The following is a 22,358-nucleotide window of genomic DNA, read 5'->3' as shown; positions in this document are numbered from 1 at the left end:
CTTCCTTAATGCTGTAAGATCTGACTGTTCTCTGGGAATAAATTGACAGTTGGCACACTAGATTTCAAACAGGAGGCTTAAAAAAAAAGATTCTAAAATAATCAAGTTGTGTTTTTCTCTCCTTTTTAGCCATCCCTGAATCCTGAATATGAGAGAGAACCAAACCAGAATAAATCTTTAGCTGCAGGCGTTTGGGGTAAGAGTACTGGCCTTTGCAGTGCAGTAAAATTCTTGAATACTATTTTGTTTTACATACAAATAAAAAAGACTACTATTGCATATTATTAGTAATTTTATTTCTCTGGGTAATAATTTTCCTCTGACAGTTGTGAATTGTTTACCTGAAAATTTTGGTCTTCATTGATAACTAAATTTCTTCATTTTTGTCTGTGTGTATATATCCTTTCCTTTTATGGTACGGCTTTATTGGTCAAAGCCTGAAGCCTAAATGTGTGTAAATGTACATGTGTGTTGAATGCAATGTTCATACTTTTTTTAAATCCAGGGACTTCCTCTGAATCTCTGTGTTGAGAAACAAACTATCTGTGTAAAAGGATCTTTATTTTTGAGCAAGGTGGTGGTGTCATTCATGTGATATGGAGCTGGCTTCAAGCACTCTGATTAAATGCCCTACAAAAGTGTAAAAAGAATTGGAGTCTGTTGTATAATCACAATGAATTTACCCTTGAAATCTGGAATGACACTTCTTTTCAATTTATTTTCAGAATATCCTCTAAATCCTAAATCTAGATCTCCACGAATGCTGGTCATTAAAAAAGGCAATACAAAAGATTTACAGATATCTGGATTCCCTGTGGGAGGGAATGTTCATTCACAGCCAGCTAAGAACGGGACTGGGGCAAGTGTTTATAAAGGCTTAGTTCCCAAGCCAGTTGTTCCACCAGCAAAGGTAAGAGTTGAAAGTGGCGTGTATCAACAGCAGGGCAGCCTTGCTCGCCCCATGTTTCTTTGCTTGTATGTTCATATAACATTGTGTGAAAGTGAAATTATGGTGAAGCGCATCTACGTAGCTGCTCATCTTCATTTCTAATTTCCTCCTTTTTCTCCTCTACCTTCCCTTACTACCTCTTTATTTCTGGTGCCCTCAGAGTTAGCATGCAGTTTCTTCAGGTCAGGGGCATTTTACATACCCTTATAAATAGTAGCTTCAAGCTCTTCCGTGTAATGTTAGATCAATTGAACTTTTTAAAAAAGAGAGCCAGCATGGTGTAGTGGTTACGAGTGGTGGTTTGGAGCAGTGGACTCTAATCTGGAGAACCGGGTTTGTTTCCCACCCCTCCACATGAGCAGCAGAGGCTAATCTGGTGAACCAGGTTGGTTTCTTAAATAACTTTATTCCTCAAATATCTCCTTACCATTTTGATTTTAGTCTACACAGTGGAAAAGCCAAACAAAAGAAAACAAGCTTGGGACTCCATTTCCTCATGATTCTGCATATGGTATTGGAAACTTCAGTGCTTTCAAATCTACTGCCAAGACTGTTGGATCACAGAATTCAGTGAAAGAGGTACTTATGTGTTCTTCCTTTTTTGTCTGGGCTGCTTCAGGTTTGGCAGGTTGTGCATTAAACAATGTATTTGGAGAGTCTGAACATCCATGAAACCAAGTTGTTTGAAATAGTCATTTTTGGTCAATTAATTATTTTATCCTATTTCTTCACTTTTTCTCCTGCCTCTGTGCTATCTCCCTTCTAGTGCAATCGGTCAAATTCCTCATCCCCAGTGGATAAACTGGGCCAGCCTCGCTTAACCAAATTGACGCGAATGCGCACTGATAAAAAAAGTGAATTTTTGAAGACATTGAAACGGGATCGAGTTGAAGAAGAACATGATGAAAACTGTGTTGGGCAAGAGAAGGTAGTGGGTATACTTATTTGTTGTAGCATTATATCAAACCCATGTAATAGGCTTTTTGTCATTCTAAATATCAGAAACAAGCAGATCTTCATATAAACCTTGTATTAAAAGATTGCTAAAATCACATCAACTTAGCACTGGTTCTGCTAACATTCTTTGTGTGTTGGAAATGGCAAATATTTTTCTTGTTTCTTTTTTGATAGCAGTAACAATATACATCCATAAATCATCCTTTTCTAAATGCTGGCTTGCCAAGTTTGCATGCTTACTACACGCTTCTTTCTGTTTATATGGAAGATCAGTATGAATCAACTGTTTATACACACACACACACACACACACACACCTGTCAATGCCATTATTACTACACCCTTCTTTCTGTTTATATGGAAGATCAGTATGAATCGACTGTTTACACACACACAGATGTCAACGCCATTCCCCATTAAATAGCCATACAGTGGTGGGTATGTGCTCTTGCACTCCACAACTCACATAGTATTTTTACTTGTTTGATTACTTGATGTAGTTTTTAGATGATAAATTGCCCTTGGATTCCATATTTTTATACCCACAATCTCAGTTTTAAAGGCTTCCTCCTTTTATCTTTGATGCCTGCAGAGCACCAGCAACTTAGTTTTGAGGTTTCCGAGTGCAGTCAAACACTTCAGGTAGTTTTAAAATGTTGTGTTCTCTATAAAGTCTCTTGGTGTCAGAAGTGTGCATTGAACCTTAACGGCAAAGTTCACAGATTTTGAACTTCAGTAGGGAAGGCAGTGTGACTTCCTGGTATTTTAGTCACTCGGTTGTCCTTGAAACTCAATTATTAGAGCATATTCCCCTCACTTGTACTGTGAATATGCAGTATAGTTTTCAGTTTGAGGGAGGAAAATGTTAGTGGCTCCAAGGCTATGATTAGCATGTGGGTCTGTTATATTTTTTAAGTGCTTTGATTAATACTTGGATGGGAGACCACCAAGGAAGTCCAGGGTCTCTATGCAGAGGAAGGCAATGGCAAACCACCTCTGTTAAGTCTCTTGCCTTGAAAACCCTACTGGGTTCGTCATAAGTCGGCTGCGACTTGACAGCACTTTGCCCCACATCTTTCAAAGTAGTTGAAACACAAGCTGGTATGGTGGTTCACTGACAAATATTGCAGTTTCTGGAAGATACTGTCCATCTTAGTATAATGTTCAGCTGCTGAAATCTGTCCTCCACCCCACACACTATCATAAACGAGACTTTTTCAAATTTAGAGCTTTTCATAAGTGAGCATTTTCCAGTTTAACTAGAACTCGCTGGGGGTGGGTGGGTGCAATATAAAGGTTTGTTGCAAATAGTGAGAAGCAAGTCATGCTTGGAACTTCCTGAAATATGTGACTTCTTTAACAGGAGGATGACGATGAATTTAATTTACATAACAGCAACAGTGGTCACCAAGAGAGGGACATAAACCGAAACTTTGAAAATGAAATTCCGCAAGAAAATAGAAATGCTGCAGTGATTTCCCAGCAGATCATCCGTTCTTCAACTTTTCCTCAGACTGATGTCCTTTCAAGCTCACTTGAAGCAGAGCATCGGTATGTGTTTTTAAAAACTCAGTTCAATTTCACCTTCCAAGAAAAATCTTTCTCTCTGAATGGGTACAAGTTAATTCAGCATGGAGTTAGGTCCTGCATGATGGGACCAGAAGGCAGGTCAAATGTGTCTGGTGAGTTGGACTTTCCCCCTGGCTGCCAGTCATTTCTCTACCATAGGCAAGGCTTTGTTGCACCTCTTTAGAGTCTATCTTTCTCTAAAGCAACAATAAGGATGATGGGGGGATTAGCATTTCTGGTAGCAGAAGGATGAGACTTATTAGGGATTATAGCTGTGTTTCTTTTCTTGGGCCCTGCCAGCGTGGTGTAGTGGTTAAGAGCGGTGGTTTGGAGCGGTGAACTCTGATCTGGAGAACCGGGTTTGGTTCCCCACTCCTCCACATGAGCGGCAGAGGTTAACCTGGTGAACTGGATTGGTTTCCCCACTCCTCCACATGAAGCCAGCTGGGTAACCTTGGGCTAGTCACTGCTCTGTTAGAGCTCTCTCAGCCCCACCTACCTCACAAGGTGTCTGTTGGGAGGGGAAGGGAAGCAGATTGTAAGCCAGTTTGAGTCTCCCTTACGTGGTAGAGAAAGTTGGCATATAAAATCCAACTCTTCTTCTGGCCAGAAAGGTGTGAGGAACTTTGGTGGATCAAAGGAACCTTGATCCTTTGACTAAATCATTACAGGAATGCAGTATGTTGAACAGCTTATTTTTTCAAGAGTATTTCAAAATATGTTAATAGCAGAGGAACCTTGATGTGCATTCTTGATGTATCCGTGAAGTCAACCTGCGCCCTGCCGTGAACTTTGTCTAATCAATTCTTGCTTTGATTGAGAGAGAGCTTCTTTTAATAAGTAGTAGAAAAATGCATTTCCATTCACTCCTGACAGGTTAAGGTCAATAATTCTTGGGGTATGTTCCCCTCGCTCATAACATGTTAAGGCCATGAGATTTGGGGGGTACTCTATGGTCTTTGTGTAAGCCAAAATGTCAGGGGGGTATATGCTTTTACTGGTATGGAGGCTGGAAGGCTATGCAGTGCTATGTCTTCTCCCACTCCCTGCATTCCACCTGATTGGACTTGGACAGCTGTGTCTGAGGAAAGCAGTGCTTCAGGAGTTGCAGTCTATCCACTGGTGAATCAGGGGTGAGGGGCATAGATTTTCACATGCTCCTTCCTGGTTTACCATCAGGGTCAGGCTCAAACAGTGCAGCAAGCAGAGTTAGAGCTGCAAATCACTCTCCCTAGCAGTTGTTGAAGGGGAGACTTACCATCAGGACTTTGTGAAATGGATTAAGGTGATTCTTATCTTTAAACTTTCCAGTGCAGACTGCCAGTGAAAAGTGGCATAGCTTGCTCTGTTTAAAGACTGCCAGTGAGGGGGAGCTCACCTCCTCCCTAGGTAGCTGATTCCATTGTTGAACAACTCTTACTGCAACATTTCCCCCCTAATATCCAGCCGGTACCTTTCCGTCTGCAATTTAAACCCATTATTGTGAGTCCTACCCTGTGCTATCAACAGGAACAGCTCCCTGCCCTCCTCCGAGTGACAGCCCATCAAATACTTAAAGAGAGCAATCATATCCTCCCTCAACCTCCTCTTCTCCAGACTAAACATTCCCAACTCCCTCATCCTTTCCTCGTAGGGCTTGGTCTCCAGGCCCCTGATCATCCTCATCGCTCCCCTCTGCACCCGCTCGATTCTGTCCACATCCTTTTTGAAGTGAGGCCCACAGAACTGCACACCATACTCTAGATGCAGCCTGACCAGTAAAATGTACAGCAAAACTATGACATCTTGCGATTTGGATGTTACGCCTCTGTTTATGCGCACCCCAAGATCACATTAGCTTTTTTTTGTTGCTGCGTCACACTGACTGCTCATACTTAACTTACGGCCAAGATGGTCAGACATCCATGGTACTCAAGCTATTATCTTCCAGTGATCCCAGAACTTCTGTCTCTGGATCTCCTGCTTCATCCATGTCTTCAGTTAGTCCATCTGACCGCTTGGAGGTAGACAGGTGGGCATTATCTGTCACTGTCATTTGCTGTCTCTCCAAGTTCATCTCCATGCTGCTGGCATGTTGCAGACCCTCAGCAATCAGTGTATAATAATAACTTCTGGAAGTCCTTTTTAGTTGGTGTTCCAAATTTGGCCCCCTCTTGCTCTGCCTGATTCTTTGGGTGGAGATTCCTGTACTTTGGTCCAGCATTTTTGAGGAAATGGATCTCTGCACTTTGTAATGTCTTGGAAGGGATTCAACACAATTCTGTGTCTGGGCATCCAGTAGTCCTAACATTCCTGTGAGTTTCCAAGCCCTATGAGGAAAGGTTGAAGGAGCTGGGTATGTTTAGCCTGGAGAGGAGGCGACTGAGAGGTTACATGGTAGCCATCTTCAAGTTTTTGAAGGGCTGTCATTTAGAGCAGTGGTTCTCAACCTTTTTCTGACCGTGGCCCCCTTCTGACCTTGTTTCCTTCCTGTCCTACCGGTAGAAAGGTAGCTATTTAAATGTTTTGTTTGTAAATAGCCAAGGAACAAAGAAGCATAAACAGCCACACAAAATGCACTTAAGCAGTTCTTATTGGGAAAATGAAATTTACAAAAAATACCCCACAAAAGGGGAATACAACACGCTAATAACAATGTTCACATACAAGGGAGAACAAAGCCTGTACCACCGTTGCACAAGATTACAGCGATACAAAAATCCACAGTTGCAAACGATGCATAGAAGTGCAATGAAGAAAGTCATGTGTTAGGTTTTCAAGTGTTTCTGTTTTCTTCACTTCTCACTTCCCTCTGTGCCCCCATTTATCCAATTTTCACCTGTGGCCCCCTTGGAATATCCTGGGGTCCCCCAGGGGGCCATATGGCCCCAGGTTGAGAACCACTGATTTAGAGGATGGTGCTGAGTTGTTTTCTGTTGCCTCAGAAGGTCGGACCAGAACCAATGGGTTGAAATTAAATCAGAAGAGTTTCCAGCTAAACATTAGGAAGAACTTTCTAACAGAGTGGTTCCTCAGTGGAACAGGCTTCCTCGGGAGGTGGTGGGCTTTCCTTCCCGGGAGATTTTTAAGCAGATAGATGGCCATCTATCAACAATGCTGATTCTATGACCTTAGGCAGATCATGAGAGGGAGGCCAGGAAGGTTTGCATCAGTGTTTGGCTCTTGTGGCCCTCTTGCCTGCCCAGGGTAGTTCCGATTGCCACTTTGGGGCAAGGAAGCAATTTTTCCTCTAGGCAAGATTAGCCAGGGATCCTGGTGGGTTTTTTTTTTTTTTAACCATCTTCTGGGATTGGAGTAGGGGTCACTGGGGTGTGAAGTGCCTGCGTTGTGCAGGGGGTTGGACTAGATCACCCTGTTGGTCCCTTCCAACTCTGTGATTCTATGATTCTTGGTAATAACAACATTGGCCAGGAGAGTGTTGGAGGTGGAAGTCGTGTTAGTCAGGAGCTTTCTATCTTCCAATGTGACAAAGCTGATTTTGTGACCAGATCCTGCTTTCACTCCGAAGACTGACTTGAGTTTTCACAAGGCCCAGGAACCCTGTTCTTCTATTGTTCTATCTTCACCCTATTTTTGTAAAGGAGTTTCACTCCCTGGATGCATGCAGGGTTTTTTAAATTTTAGACAGACTGCATCTAACTCATGAGACCAGATTTTTCTCCTTTCACAGCTAATCTTTGGGGGGGCAGCATCTCCCACCTTGCCTTGATGGCGAAGATAGGCTACAGCTTTTTCCTATACATAGTCCTAGAGTAGAAAGGGGAGTAGCCACTTCTTACCTTGCTATGCTAGAGGGTTTCCTGGCTATTTTTTTTTTTTTTTCAGAAGAGCAATCATTTCAGAAACCTTTTGGGCCAGTTTTCCATTTGAGCAGATCTGTTGGGCTGCTGCATGTTTCACACAGTTACAGAGCATTATAAAATAGATTTTCTGCAGAGGCTGCTTTGGGGAGAAAAGTGCTTCCAAGCATCCTTAAGCTGCAAGAAATTTTGGTTTAGGTTAGGATTCATCTCCCCCTAGTATATATTGATTTTAAACATCCTGAAGTAGAATATTTTGTGCATACAAGGGATTCAAAGGGAATTCTTACTTGGTGTACTTGTGTTGTCCTTGTGGGTAGGAGTTCATTCAACCTGCCCTGCAGAGTTGCTTGAATTTTCAGATGCTTTGGACATGTTTGTCCCTTGATTTTCAGTGTGAGTAGTTATGCGTCTGCCTCTTAGTGTAGTGGTTTATTTTTGTAGTGCCCTGTTCAGGGCCTTTTCAGTGTCTGGGGGTTAGGCCCCACTTCCCAGGCAAATTTGATTTCCCCTGCTTTATGGTCTCAGGATGCAGGACCTATCCTGATACAGAATGAGCTCTGTCCACAAGAACAGAAAATCACCGGGTAAGAGTCCCACGCCCCCTTTTAGTGTAAATTGCCTTACAGTGGGAGTAGGAACTACTTAAACATTTTTACAGTGTGATACCTGTTAACACTTATGCACAACAATGGCATTCAATTTTAGGACTCTTAATTGGTAATTTCAGGTTCTGAAAAGTCGCACACTGAAAAAAATAGGAAGTGTATATTTAAATCCACAACTATGTGGAAGTCTTGGTATGTCCTGACAATGTTGACCTTTCAAAAGTACTTCAGGGTTCTCTTAATTAACCTCTGCTTGATCTTGGGTGCCAAGAAGCCCACCTAACGTTTGAAATAAAGAGTTTTAGAGTTTGCAGTTATGGTGACAATAAATGCAAATGCCTTGTACTTCTTGTGTTTAAAATAGAACTTTTATTTGGGCATATACACAAATACACCACATTGCTTGCATAGGTGTATACAACTTTTATGTTGCAGATTCATTGCTTTCAGGCTTCTAGGCCTGCTGCTTCATTCGATGCCTTCTAACCTCCCAAAGCTCATAGCTCCCTCCCTTTGGAGTTTACCCGTAATCTCCTTTTGTCAAGATCCCTGTCTCAAAAGCTTGGACTGACCTGACAGCAATTTTTGAATGAAATCCTATTAAAGAGTTTGCAATAGGTAGAAAAGAGAAATGAACAACGATAGTAGAGACAAAGAAAGATAATTTTGAAATGCTGATCTTAACAAAATGTTGCATGTGCGTAATACCCTCTGCTCTATAAGAAGAAGAAGAGTTGGTTTTTATATGCTGACATTCTCTACCGCTTAAGGAAGAATCAAACCGGCTTACAATCCCCTTCCTCTCCCCACAACAGACCCCCTGTGAGGTAGGTGGGGCTGAGAGAGCTCTAAGAGAGTGGTGACTAGCCCAAGGTCACCCAGCTGGCTTCATGTGTAGGAGTGGGGAAACAAATCCAGTTCACCAGATTAGCCTTTGCCGCTCACGTGGAGGAGTGGGGAATCAAACCCGGTTCTCCAGGTCAGAGTCCACTGCTCCATACCACCGCTCTTAACCACTACACCACATTGGCTCTCTATAACACACAAATTTTTTTGAAATGCCTATGTGTGTGTGTGTGTGTGTGCGCGCGCGTAACGGAGAGGGGGGAGGTTCAGGCTGAGGCTGCAGTAGCCAGCAAACAAAGTATTCCTTGTCAGTCTTTTAATGTTTTTAGCTTTGTTAACAAAATTCCAAACCATTACTGCATTTCATCTTATTGAAGCTAATTTTAAAAACTCAGTTGCAGTTTTTAATTATCTCTGTTGCTTTAGTAGTTTGGATTAACTTTTCTGGTTGCTTCCAGCACTCTTACCTGTTAGAATTTCTTGCAATTACTGGCTGTCATTCACCATTCCCTTTTACCTTAGAGCAGCTGTCATGTGCAAACAAAGCTACCTTTCTGTATAGTTTGAAAGTAGAAATGTCAAGAATATTGATGTTCAGAAAAGATCTATACTTCTATACAAAGTACGCAGCACAAAAGAACAAAAAGCTCCCTTCTCTGTTCAGACTGAAAATAGCACATGAATGGTTATATATGATAGCTAATAATTCTAAAAATGCGTGTATTGAATCCTGGTGGTGGTGGAAAGTGCCATCAAGTCACAGCTGACTTATGGTGACCCTGTAGGGTTTTCAAGGCAAGAGACCTTTGGAGGTGGTTTGCCATTGCCTGCCTCTGCGTAGGCTGAGAGTTCTGAGAGAACCGTGACTGGCCCAAGGTCACCCAGCAGGCTTCATGTGGAGGAGCGGGGACTCAAACCCGGTTCTCTAGATTAGAGTCCACCGCTCTTAATCACTATACCATGCTGGCTTCTCATATTGAATTCTAAAGAATTTTTAAAAATCACTGGGACTTTGGTTCATGGAATCCTAGTAGTTCAGCCAGTGTGGACTTGGGAGCTCCTGCTTTCTCTGAGTTACGTGCTCTCGTCTCCATCTTCTAAGCTTTGAAGAAGAGACAGGAGAAACACAATGAACAGACGCCAAGTCTCCTTTTGCTCATTTTCTTATCTAAAATCATTTGTCTGTGCCAGAGTTTCCCAGTCTTTTTGAGTCTTGGAGCACTTTTCAGGAGAGAAATGCATCATGGAGCACTAATTTTCACCTAGCACCTATATACGAAACTGAACGACAGTAGTATTTTTCTTTCCAATCTCTTCATGGAGCACTGGGAGATTTTTTCTGGAGCACCAAGTGCTGCACGGAGCACAGTTTGTGAACCTCTGGTCTATACTATCTTAAGAGTAGATGGAAATGAATGGGAAGAACTGTCAAGTAATTGCCCAGCTGGTCTCCTTCACAGCAATCAGTTTGGACCTCGAGCTGCTAGTTGCTTTTAGTGTATATAAGCATTGGTAAAAGTCTCTAAAGTGAACTGTGCAATGTCTTCTGTCTCTCTTTAGATTGTTAAAGGAGATGGGCTGGCAGGAAGACAGTGAAAACGATGAGACCTGCGCTCCATTAACAGAGGATGAAATGAGGGAATTTCAGGTTATCAGTGAACAGGTTCGAGACAAAAATCTACCTGCGTGTGTTGTTTGTCCATCTCTTGAAATATATTATTGGCAAAGTGGGATGGATATCCTCCCAGCATTCAGTTCTAAGAGAAGCAGTACTAGTATCCTGAGGGTCTGGTGCCTCAAAAGGCAATGACAACTGAACATTTTCTTAACAGGATGGAGCTGTAGATACTGTCCGCACACTCTCTTGGAGTAGGAAATTAGCTCTAGAGAGTTCATCTTTGCAAATTATTGCTACGCAGCATGGTCATCTGTCTCCTGCCCTGCTTGCCTGTGCTCTTCCTGCCCCTTTCTGAACTTCCTTAGTACAATGATCTCCCTTCTGTCCCTGCCACTGCAAATGTCTGTCCCAACCCAGGATAGCAGTGGGGAATAGGATGGCACCCACTGCCCCCCATAACATCATCCTGTTCCGTAGTATTTCTGTAGTGTTGTACTATATAAACACAAGGAAGTGTCATGCTCTCCCTGCTGCTAGCTCAGCTAAGTAACAGCAGCACGACAGTGGGAGTTTCTTTAGGAGACTTCTGCATTGTTGGCAAGTATTAAATTACAAGGCTAAGAGGTTTCTTTCTGTTGCATGTAAATGTGATACTTCCAACTTCTTGTGTTGGTCTAGGAGGAAAGAGATTTGCACCTGTACATTTTTGAATAATGCTAGAACTTTCCAGAGTTGAAATACTTGAATAGAATAATAGAGTTGGAAGTGACCATCAGGCTTATCTAGTTCAACCCCCTGCACAATGCAGAAAATACACTACCTCCTCCCCACACCCCCAGTGACCCCTATTCCATGCCCAGAAGATGGCCAAGATGCCCTCCCTCTCATGATCTGCCTAAGGTCATAGAATCAGCATTGCTGACAGATGGCCATCTAGCCTCTGTTTAAAAACCTCCAGGGAAGGAGAGCTTACCACCTCCCAAGGAAGCCTCTTCCATGGAATAGATTGTAATCTAAGGAAAAGATTGTAGAGGACTTGGCATATGATTAGGAAGAACAAGATACTTTTTTTTTTGGCTTTTGGTAAGTTTTTGAAGCAATAGGCAAGCAACATTGCCCAATACAAAATATGCAATTTGATGTTTTGCAGAAAACGTGAAACCTTTTGAGTTCGTCTTCTTAAAATTGCTAACTTTTCTTTTTTCATTTCAGTTGCAAAAAAATGGCCTTAGAAAAAATGGTATTCTGAAAAACGGCCTCATCTGTGACTTCAAATTCAGCCCCTGGAAAAACAGCACTTTCAAACCAACGATTGAGAACGAAGACACGGAAACGAGCAGCAGCGACACGTCAGACGATGATGATGTGTGAAGAAGACCGCTGGAAAGTGGGAGGTGCTCTTTCTTGTCCCCGTGCAGTTTTGCGAGTGAATTGCTCGAAAGAGGGGAAGAACTATAATTGAAGTAGTGCTGTGCGCCCCCTGTTAGACGAAGGATCTTTGGGACTCCTCGCGAAGGAACCTAAGAACGTTGTGTTGATGAGCTGTGTTGAAAACATGACTATAATTTCTTTGTAAATGGATGTTGTAGAAATGAGGACTCTGCCCCAACATTGACTTTTTTTTCATCACTGCAGCATTTCTCTGACTAGCCATGTGACAAATGTATGAGAATGAGATTTTCTCATTTAATAATAAAAAAGATTATGTATTGTTTGGCAAAGTTTTTGTCTTAAAAAAACTGCAGGTCTAAGGGGAAAAAGGGCAGCTTGACACAGTGTGTTGCTTGCTGAGACGGATTTCCTTATGGTGGAAATCCCCAGTATTCACTTTGTGCACAGACGATAGAGAGTGTAGCATGTTGGCTAAAAAAAAAAAAAATGACAAAAAGTGCACTAAAACTTCCATTTCCTGAACTGTTGTAATTGTTCCACTTCTTCTTGATAAATACCAATAATTGCTCTCTAGCAGTTTGTATTACAGTAATTATGGAAAAAAGACTCGCTTCAATTCCAAACTTCACAGAACTGGCGTAAATCAAAAGCTTTATTTGGATGCTGTGAGACCCAGGAATCTGGATCCTCACAATGGGCGCTGATTCTTGCGGGGGAGGGGAAATAAACCTTATTTTGATAAATTATTCAGATGCAGAAAGCTTATTTCACTGACTGGTCCTGTTAAACTCATGCGCAATAAACTGTCTTTTCATAATGTCATCTTGGTACATAACACTGAAGATACGTACGGTTTTTTAATTGTCGTAATATTGCTGCCTGTCATGCTTCTGAGAGAACTAATGTTGATTTCTGTCACTATACAGCAAGTGCATTTTGTGACTCTCAGTCCAGAATGTTATTTAAGGTACATTCCATTGAATAGTGGTATGGCCACACATTCATCTATACAGGTATACCTGGTTCACTGTTGGGATCTAGTTTCCCCACTGCTATTACAGAGGCAGTAGTCACCAAGATCTGGGTAATAATGCTCTTCATAAACATTTCCTTAATATTCTACGTAATACTTCGATCACGATGGGTAGCTGATTTTAATCTGTAGCAGTAGAAAAGAGCAAGAGTCCAGTAAAGGTGCTACTGGACTCTTGTTCTTTTCTATGTAATACTTAGTTACTGTTTTGCTGTCCAGTGTTGTCTTTAAACTGAAAGTAAGGTAATGTTTGGATTTACACAGTTTCATAGCTCACTGAAGGATGCTATTGCAGCAGAAGGATGTAGACACCCAAGAATGTAAAAATTGCTTTCACAAAAATCTCCAGTATTTAGGCATGGCTATTAAGAGTTTATTTTTCAGATCTATAGAGAGCAAAAGGAAAGTCTTAAGTGGTCTCAAGAAAATATGCAATAGTTGAATTAACTGTGGTGAATATCTAATCGTGATGTGTGACCCCCCTCCCAATCTGTGGATACCTAAATTTGTGGATTGGGACCATACTGCTGCTAAACAATTTTTCTGTTAACTTGGGGTACTTCCCAGATTTGCACAAAAATCTGAAAAGTTAAAAGAATTGGAGGTTTAAATTCCCCCCCAATTAAAAAAACAACAACATTGCACATGTGCACTTACCTGTTGAATTGGTGGTGGCCGCCGCAGGGATGCATGACGGCAGATGCCTGGAGAGGCTCTGGGCTGGGCCTCAGTGGTGGCGGATGCCGGGAGAGGTTCCAGGCCCAGCTGTGGTGGCGGGACACTCTAGGATCCACTCCAGTCTCAGCTGCTGCAGCGGAGGATGCCAGGAGCTGCTCTGTGTTCAGAGTGGCTCCCAGGCACCATCACTTCCGGGCTTAAAGTGGGTGGTGGGGCCTGGAGTTGTGATGGGGGGAAGATGGGATTCCCCCCCAAAAACTTGCAGGCCTCCCACTTGTCTATATACTTATACTATATACTAATAGCAAAAAAGGTAAAGGTCCCCTGTGCAAGCAGGGGTGACGTCACATCCCGAAGTTTCCTAGGCAGATTTTGTTTACGGGGTGGTTTGCCAGTGCCTTCCCCAGTCATCTTCCCTTTACCCCCAGCAAGCTGGGTACTCATTTGACCGACCTCGGAAGGATGGAAGGCCGCCTACCTGAAACCATCTTCTGTCTGGATCGAACTCAGGTTGTGAGCAGAACTTGGACTGCAGTACTGCAGCTTACCACTCTGCATCACGGGGCTCCCATACTGATACTAATAGTAAAGTCAGCCAAATCTGAAGATACTTAAATCTGGTGATTGGAGCTGTGAAGGTGCAAGACAGATCTTCCTACAAACCTGGAAAGGATCCCAAGTTTGTAGTAAAATGTGATTTAGAAATACATTTGGGTTTAAAAAACAACAAAATAATGAAAGGAGAGACACTGTCCTTCAGTGTTACTCCTCTGAAGATGCCTGCCACAGCTGCTGGAGAAACGTCATGAAAGAAAATACCAAGACCACGGTCACACAGCCCGGATAAACTACAAGACCCAATGAAAGGAGTGCCTGTAGCTTTAACAGTGGATTCCTTCAGTGGTCATTGCTCGGCAACCACAGCTTTCCAGGCTGCGTTTCTGTGAGTTAAAAAGGCGGGAGGGAACACAGTTCTTTCCAGGGATGTTTTGGCCTTTGAGAAAGGACTCATCAGGGCCAGTCCTGACTAGGGGTACCCCGCAAAGATTCCCCCATAGAGTATAATGGAGCAATTTTTTTCAGATATCTGAAAAAGCCTATGCATACCCCTATCAAGCCAGTTTTTTTCTCCATTTAAATTCACCTAATTTCCCTTTCCACTACAGTTCAAATTCCCACTTTGTCATGGCTGCTTGCTGGGGTGACCTTGGCAAGTCACTCTGTCAGCCTAATGTACCTTATAGGGTTCTTGTGAGGCTAAAATGGAGGGGAGAATTATGTTGTAAACCACTTTGGTTCCCTGCTGCGGAGAAAAGGGGGGGTATAAATATCTAAACAGTGTAAGGGGCTTGTGCTGGGCATTCCCAGACCTTAAGTCAGGGGTGTCAAACTTGGTTGTTTTGAGGGCTGTATGTGACATAAATGTCACTTGGTTGGGCCGGGGCATGCCTTGCCAGGCCAGATTGGGAACAGGGGTGGGGCTGGCTCGCTGGCCGGATAAGAGCGCTCAAGGGCCCAGATTTGGCCAATGGGCCTTATGTTTGATAGCCCTGCCTTAAGTACTTGAGAGTGAGGCAAACAGCCAGATCTTATTTATTTGTTTATTGTCTGCCTTTCCCACTGGGACTGAAGGCGGATTACAGAGCGAGTCAATACAATCAAGAAGATGGGACGTTCAATAGACAATGTTGGGTTGTAGAACCAACCAGAAGTCTAAAAAACAGAACTGAAGTGAAGCAAATGTATTAACATGACACATTAACTGATGCAAAATTACACAATAGGATCCAACCCACAGCAAACTACGCACAGCGGTACAGAATGCAGTCCTCAATAATTTAGCCAAGTAACTGTGAAGCCTTTTGTACAGTGCTACCCTATTGCCTGTGTAGAAAAACCCTCTTGAATAATTAAATGTTGCATGGTTTGCAGAAAGAGAGTGGGAGCCTTCCTGACCACCTCAGGCAGGCCATCCCACAAGGTGGCGTCCATGACGGAGAAGGCACGTGTTCGGGCAACTGTTGATTCAGCAGCTGTTAGCCAACAAGCAGGCTTTCCCCGGCTTCCTCTCTCTACCTCCGGTGATCCTGGCCATTCTACCACCACCTCTTCATCAGAATCAACATTCTCTGCCACCTCATTCTCCTTGCATATATTAAGTTTGATACTGTGTTACTGAGCTTGCCCAACTGATGCTTATTTGCTGCATGTGATTCCTAGTTAAGAGTAAATTAAAAAAAAAGTAAATTAAAAAAAAGATCCAATTCAAGATGGGCTATTAGCTTCAGGTGTTCGCTCCCCACTCTCAGTGGGGTTTAAGGTAAGGTTTACAGAGACCAATCCAACTTTATCTGAATCAACATCCTTAGCTGATACAGGCATCTTTTTGTAGTTTAATTCTGTTACCCTAGTTCAGGGGTCAGCAAACCGGCTCGAGAGCCGCATACGGCCCCTTGAGTGCGGCTCTCTGCACTTGGTTCGGAGCCCCTGTTCTCGCGCCCGCTCGCGCCGGCAGCCGGGCTGCAGAGCCGGCGCGCCTGAGAGAGAGCGAGTGAGAGCGAGAGAGCAGGCAAGCGGGTGCGCTGTCTCCCCCCCTGCCGTGGAGAATGGCTGGGTCCCCCTTTCCCTTGCCCTCAGTGGTTGGGAGGCTAAAGCCTCCCCTCCAGCCGCTCGATTGCTGGGCGGGCAACTGGGCGGTTCCGGGCCCGCCTGCCTATCAGCTGTTGGGCAGGGCGGGCTTCCTTTGGCGGCATGTCCCTGGGAGTGGTGCTGGGCCGCGGCGCCCCATCTTCTGCGGCACCGACTCGGTTCCCCGTCATCTTCTTGGCCTGCAGGTCCCTGTAAGCCGGGAAGAGGCACACTTTGGAGCCAGCGCAGGGGCTTGTCTAGTAAGTGGAGGGTGGCAGGAAAGCCCCGTGGCGGGCCCATCGACCCGGGACACACGTAATGCTACAACTCGGGGTCGTCTGCTGAAGTTGGAGGAAGTATTTCTTCACACAACGTGTGGTTAAATGGTGGGACTCCCTGCCCCAGGTGGTGGTGATGGCTGCCAACTTGGAGGGCTTTAAGAGGGGAGTGGACCTGTTCATGGAGGAGAGGGTTATCCATGGTAACTAATCAAAATGGATACTAGTCATGATGCATGCCTATTCTCTCCAGGATCAGAAGAGCAGGCCGATTATATCAGGTGCTATGGAACGCGGGCAGGACAATGATGCTGCACTGGTCTTGCTGGTGGGCTTCCTGGAGGCACCTGGTTGGCCACTGTGGGAACAGACTGCTGGACTTGAAGGGCCTTGGTCCGATCCAGCACAGCCTTTCTTATGTTCTCATGTGTTTACTGCGTCTGGTAATCTAGAAGTTTGCTCACATTGTTCACATTAAGTGTTTGTCAGTCATTGTCATGATTTAATTTTATGAATACCTTACTTACTTTTTTCCCTCCTCAGAGGCCATGTCTATCCATTGGCTTTCTTAGCGGTAGACCTGGACTCTGAAGAGGGGAAAAGTCCCCCTTCAGAGGCCAGGTCCACCAATTGGCTTCTATGGGCCTCCGGAGGCCAGGTCTACTGCCAAGAAAGCCAATGGGTAGACCTGGCCTCCCAATGGGACTCAGCCGGAGGCATGGTCTACCAATAGGCTTTTATGTCTGTAGACCAGGCCTCCAGACGAGGACTCTGGACGGGGAGGGGGAAATGGCAGGGACTTACAATTTAATTTTTATCAATAAATAAGATCATTATTAAGTATGATATCAAGTTTTATTCAGTGTACCTATAGTTTAATTAAGACTTAAAACTTTAATTAAAGTTTATTAAGTTAATAAACAGTGTGCCTACCTATATAGTTTAAGAAATTTGGCTCTCAAAAGAAATCTCAATCGTTGTACTGTTGATATTTGGCTCTTTTGACTAATGAGTTTGCCGACCCCGGCCTAGTTCTAAGAGTTAATTGGAGTTAAATTTCACTAATCTCCACTAGGTGGTGCTAAAGACATCTTCCTCTTTTATTGCCTTGATACTGATTTTGGGTGCCATGCTAAATTTGTCACTATTAAATTTGCTCTTGAGTCCAAATGATTCTTGAGTCCAAACGATCCTACTGCCTGATGTGAACTGGTTGGAAGAACAGTTAATGGGAATCCAAAACCCAGAGAAGGCATTCCCATGATTCAAACACAGATAGATTACAGCCTTAAGAACGGTAAAGAAAATGCCATGCTAACTGCTGGATGAAATCTTCATGTGTGAGACATGTTGTGATTCCTTAGAATGTTTTATTTAGAACACCGTATTGTTCTATTCATTCCTTCCCTGCCCCACCAAGAAATGAAAATGTGCTAATTCAGATTGACATTTATGGATATTTTCTTCTGCTGACACTATACAACCAGTAGATGTCAGCAGAGTAACTTCTTTATGGACAAAAAATAATAATCATTTTTTTAAAAAAACTATTTTTGTCTCTATTCAGAACTTGATCAGTGTATCTCATTCTCAGCATAGTCCCAGCTATTTAAATCCGGAGATTGTGGCCAAGGACAGACAAGACACATCTTTCTACAAACCTTAGAAAAACCCCAGGTTTGCATAAAGAACCTGAAATCTAAAAGTATACAACAACGCTGCAGGGAAAATGAGCATACCTGTATAGTAAGCGCTGAAGACAATATATGCTCAGCATGAGCTGCAATAGTTTAGCATGAGCTGCTACAGTGGCGGAGTTGTGGCTCAGTAATAGAGCACCTGCTTTGTATGCAGAAGGGCATGGATTCAATCTCCAGTTAAAAGGAGCAGGTAGCAGGTGATGTGAAAAACCTCTGCCTGAAGCCCCAGAGAGCCAAAGCCCGTCAGAGCAGACAATAAAGACCTTGCCGCACTTGCAATCTTACACAGAGTTACTCCAGCCGAAACCCATGTATTGTCATCGGCTTGATTTCAGTTGGCATAATTTATTTCAGTGAGCTTAGAAGTAAATAATTCTACATTAAGACTGCACGATAAAGTTCTGACTCAGCATAATGCAGCTTTATGTTTATTTACTTTCTTTATACCTCACCTTTCTGCCCAATGAGGACAGAGCAACTTACATTGTTTTCCTCTCCTCCATTTCATCCACACAACAGCCCTGTGAAGGCAGTTAGTCTGAGAGAGTGACTGGCCCAAGTTCTCCCAGCAAGCTTTCATGGTAGAGCAGGGATTTGAACCTGGGTCTCACCATACTACCACTTATGTGTTTACTGCACAATAGGCTCCATGTGGTGACCCACATGTCTGCGTGCTGGTCCAGACAGTTAATGTGTACAACATTTAAAGCTCACAAATCAATTGGCTGTGCATCTATGTCAGTTCTTTACACATATTAGTTATTAGAGAGCCAGCGTGGTGTAGACGTTAAGAGCGGTGGACTCTAATCTGGAGAACCAGGTTTGATTCCCCACTCCTCCACATGAGCTGTGGAACTGGATTGGTTTCCCCACTCTTCCACATGAAGCCAGCTGGGTGACCTTGGGCTAGTCACACTGCTCTTAACCACTACACCACCCTGGCTCTAACCATTCAAAACACCAAACACCTTTTCAGCTGAAGATGCTGCAGATTGAACCCAGGACTTTCTACATGCAAACAGGGTTGCCAGCTCTAGATTGGGAAATTCCTGGAGATTTTTTAGGTGGAGCCTGAGGAGAGCAGGGTTTGGGGAGGGGAGGGACTTCATTGCCATAGAGTCCAATTACCAAAGCGGCCATTTTCTCCAGGTGAACTGATCTCCATCGGCTGGAGATCAGTTGTAATGAGCCAGCGTGGTGTAGTGGTTTAGAGCAGTGGTTTGGAGCGGTGGAGTCTGATCTGGAGAACCAAGTTTGATTCCCCACTCCTCCACATGAGCGGCAGATGCTAATCTGATGAACCGGGTTGGTTTCCCCACTCTGTCTGTTGTGGGGAGGGGAGGGGATTGTAAGCCAGTTTGATTCTCCCTTAAGTGGTAGAGAAAGTCGGCAAATAAAAACCAACTCTTCTTCTTCTTCTTCATCTTCATCTTCAGCCACCACCTGGATGTTGGCAGCCCTACATGCAAAGCAGAGGCTTTACCATTGAGCCACAGCCTTATCCCAATATAACCAGGTGGTATGGTGGAACGGCATGCACATTTGTGATTGTATATGAATCAGCCTCCACAGAGTTGCCTTTCAAGGACCTGCAACACAGCTATTGGGATGGAAAATGGTGTGCCTCGTTGCTGGCACTAGCATGGCAAGCAGCTTTTGTGTGTATGACTGGAGCTGCGGGTATCAGTGGGGCAAACTGAATGCAAGTGTAAGCAGATGCAAGTCCGGTGAAATGAGAGTTTTTGCTGCAGCCTGATTTAACTTCAGACTTCTGCACAGTTTATTTGTGTGTTCATTTGAGTAAACGGCGCTGTGTATGAAAGGGCCGTATCCTGTTTATATGGCAGACCAATGTGATTCCTTGATGATCCCATAGCGGAGGCTGCAATTGGACAAAAATAACAGCTATTTCTACCAAAGCTCTTGGGTCTTGCTTGTTCATGTTTAGATAAGATAGTCCGCTGTTGATGCAATCTTCCTGGGCAATCATAAACTTTCCTGGAAATAAAGTCTTTGACGCAGATAAAGGCCTTTTTAATGCAAAATAAGGGGGAGACACATCTTACATAATAAAGAAGCAAACCATCATCCCTGGCCTTTAGTGAGTTCAGACTTCCTACTGTGCTGCACAGCCCCTTTTGTGAGACTCATAACTTGGCTCAGTTAATCCTTCAGGTTGATTTCTGCATGCTCAAGTGAACTCTTAACATTATGTTAAGCCACTATGTGGCTCATTTTGTAGAATATCTGCTGGGCATGCAGAAGGTCCCAGGATCGATCTCCGGCATCTCCAGTTAAAGGGACCAGGCAAGTAGGTGATGTGAAAGACCTCTGCCTGAGACCTAGGAGAGCTGCTGCCGGTCTGAGTAGACAATACTGATTTTGATGGATCAAGGGTCTGATTCAGTAGGGCAAGGGCCATAGCTCTGCAGCAGAGCATCTGTTGGGCATGCAGAAGGTCCCAGATTCAATCCCTGGCATCTCCAGTTAAAGGGACCAGGCAGGTAGGTGGTGTGAAAGACCTCCGCCTGAGACCCTGGAGAGGCGCTGCCGGTCTGAGTAGGCAATACTGACTTTGATGGACTTGAGGGTCTGGTTCAGTATAAGGCAGCTTCATGTGTTCATGTGTATGTTGTACTGAGGCCACTATTATCTAATTTGAAATGTGATTCCACTTCCACCCCTGCCAGTATAGAAATGCAGCTAATGCCAAACTATGTCAAATCCTCTGTGAGTTCATGCACATTGTCCCTTATATTCTGTATCCATAAATTATAATTGTTATCAGATAATAATAAGATGTTCAGTAGTATTAACAAGAGTTAGCTAATCCACAGGCTAAGTAAAGTACAGAGCCCGACCCAAATGAGGTCCTACCCAGTTCTGTCTTGCTGTTCCGCCATGGGACACAGGGGAACACACGTAGTTTTCAGCCTCCCCCGCATTTTTTTCTTACCTCTGTGAGGTGGTTTAGGCTAAGAGCAAGAGACAGGGGCAAGGGAATCAAAGCGAACTTTAAGGCTGAGGTTGGTCTCTGAATCAAGACCTTACACATCACTCTAACCACTACAACACGCTGCATTTCTATACTATAGTACTTACTGGGAATTCTGGAGTGAACCGATTCTTCATTTATGGCCACAGAGCGCAGTAGAGAATCCACTCACTGGCCAGTTTGTACATAAGTACTACAGTTGAGAAAGACAGTGTGGTTCAGTGAGTAGAGTGAAGCATTCATAGTATCATAGAATCATAGAGTTGGAAGGGACCACCAGGGCCATCAAGTCCAACCCCCTGCACAATGCAGGAAATTCACAACTACCTCCCCCCTCCACACCCCTAGTGATCAGAAGATGGCCAAGATGCCCTCCCTCTCATCATCTGCCTAAGGTCACAGAATCAGCATTGTTGACAGATGGCCATCTAACCTCTTCTTAAAAACCTCCAGGGAAGGAGAGCTTACCACCTCCCGAGGAAGCCTGTTCCACTGAGGAACCGCTCTAACTGTTAGAAAATTCTTCCTAATGTCTAGACGGAAACTCTTTTGATTTAATTTCAACCCGTTGGTTCTGGTCCGACCTTTTTGAGCAACAGAAAACAACTCGGCACCCTCCTCTATATGACAGCCCTTCAAGTACTTCAACACCCCACATGGGTTATCATATCCCCTCAACATGGTTATCATATTCCCTCTCAGTCTTCTCCTCTTCAGGCTAAACATACCCAGCTCCTTCAACCTTTCCTCATAAAACTTGGTTTCCAGACCCCTCACCATCTTTGTTGCCCTTCTCTGGACACGTTCCAGCTTGTCTACATCTTTCTTAAATTGTGGTGCCCAAAACTGAACACAGTACTCTAGTTGAGGTCTAACCAGAGCAGAGTAAAGCGATACCATCACTTTGCGTGATCTGGACACTATACTTCTGTTGATGCAGCCCAAGACTGCGTTTGCCTTTTTAGTTACAGCATCACACTGCTGACTCATGTTCAGTGTTTGGTCTACTAAGACCCCAAGATCCTTTTCACACACACTACTGCTCAAACAAGTCTCCCCCATCCTATAATGATGCATTTGATTTTTCCTACCTAAATGCAGAACATTTGTCTTTGTTGAAGTGCATTTTATTAGTTCTAGCCCATTTCTCCAGCCTGTCAAGATCATCCTGCATCTTGGCTCTGTCTTCTACCGTATTTGTTACCCCTCACAATTTAGTATCATCTGCAAATTTAATAAGCATCCCCTCTATTCCTTCATCCAAATCATTTATAAAGATGTTGAACAACACAAGGCCCAGCACAGAT

At 43.8% G+C, this 22,358-nt stretch overlaps 1 protein-coding gene across 2 annotated transcripts in view; it reads left to right on the top strand.

Moving 5' to 3' along the window:
- The window catches only part of GPBP1 (GC-rich promoter binding protein 1), a 40,592-nt gene extending 28,835 nt beyond the window's left edge, over window positions 1–11,757 (top strand). Inside the window, exons 6-12 of one of the 2 annotated variants that reach the window (XM_056848191.1) lie at window positions 130–196; window positions 726–910; window positions 1,391–1,528; window positions 1,716–1,877; window positions 3,270–3,457; window positions 10,290–10,392; window positions 11,560–11,757. In XM_056848191.1, the coding sequence (XP_056704169.1) occupies window positions 130–196; window positions 726–910; window positions 1,391–1,528; window positions 1,716–1,877; window positions 3,270–3,457; window positions 10,290–10,392; window positions 11,560–11,718 (1,002 nt within the window). In that variant the 3' untranslated portion in view covers window positions 11,719–11,757. Of the gene's footprint in view, window positions 1–129; window positions 197–725; window positions 911–1,390; window positions 1,529–1,715; window positions 1,881–3,269; window positions 3,458–10,289; window positions 10,393–11,559 lie in introns of both variants that reach the window. The other variant, XM_056848190.1, reaches the window with a different exon arrangement.
- Window positions 11,758–22,358: the final 10,601 nt, after the last annotated feature.

Source organism: Euleptes europaea, chromosome 4 (genome assembly GCF_029931775.1).
Source record: "Euleptes europaea isolate rEulEur1 chromosome 4, rEulEur1.hap1, whole genome shotgun sequence".
NCBI lineage: Eukaryota > Metazoa > Chordata > Lepidosauria > Squamata > Sphaerodactylidae > Euleptes > Euleptes europaea.
Note: the sequence above shows the minus strand (reverse complement) of the source record. Positions and strands in the feature narration are given on the sequence as shown.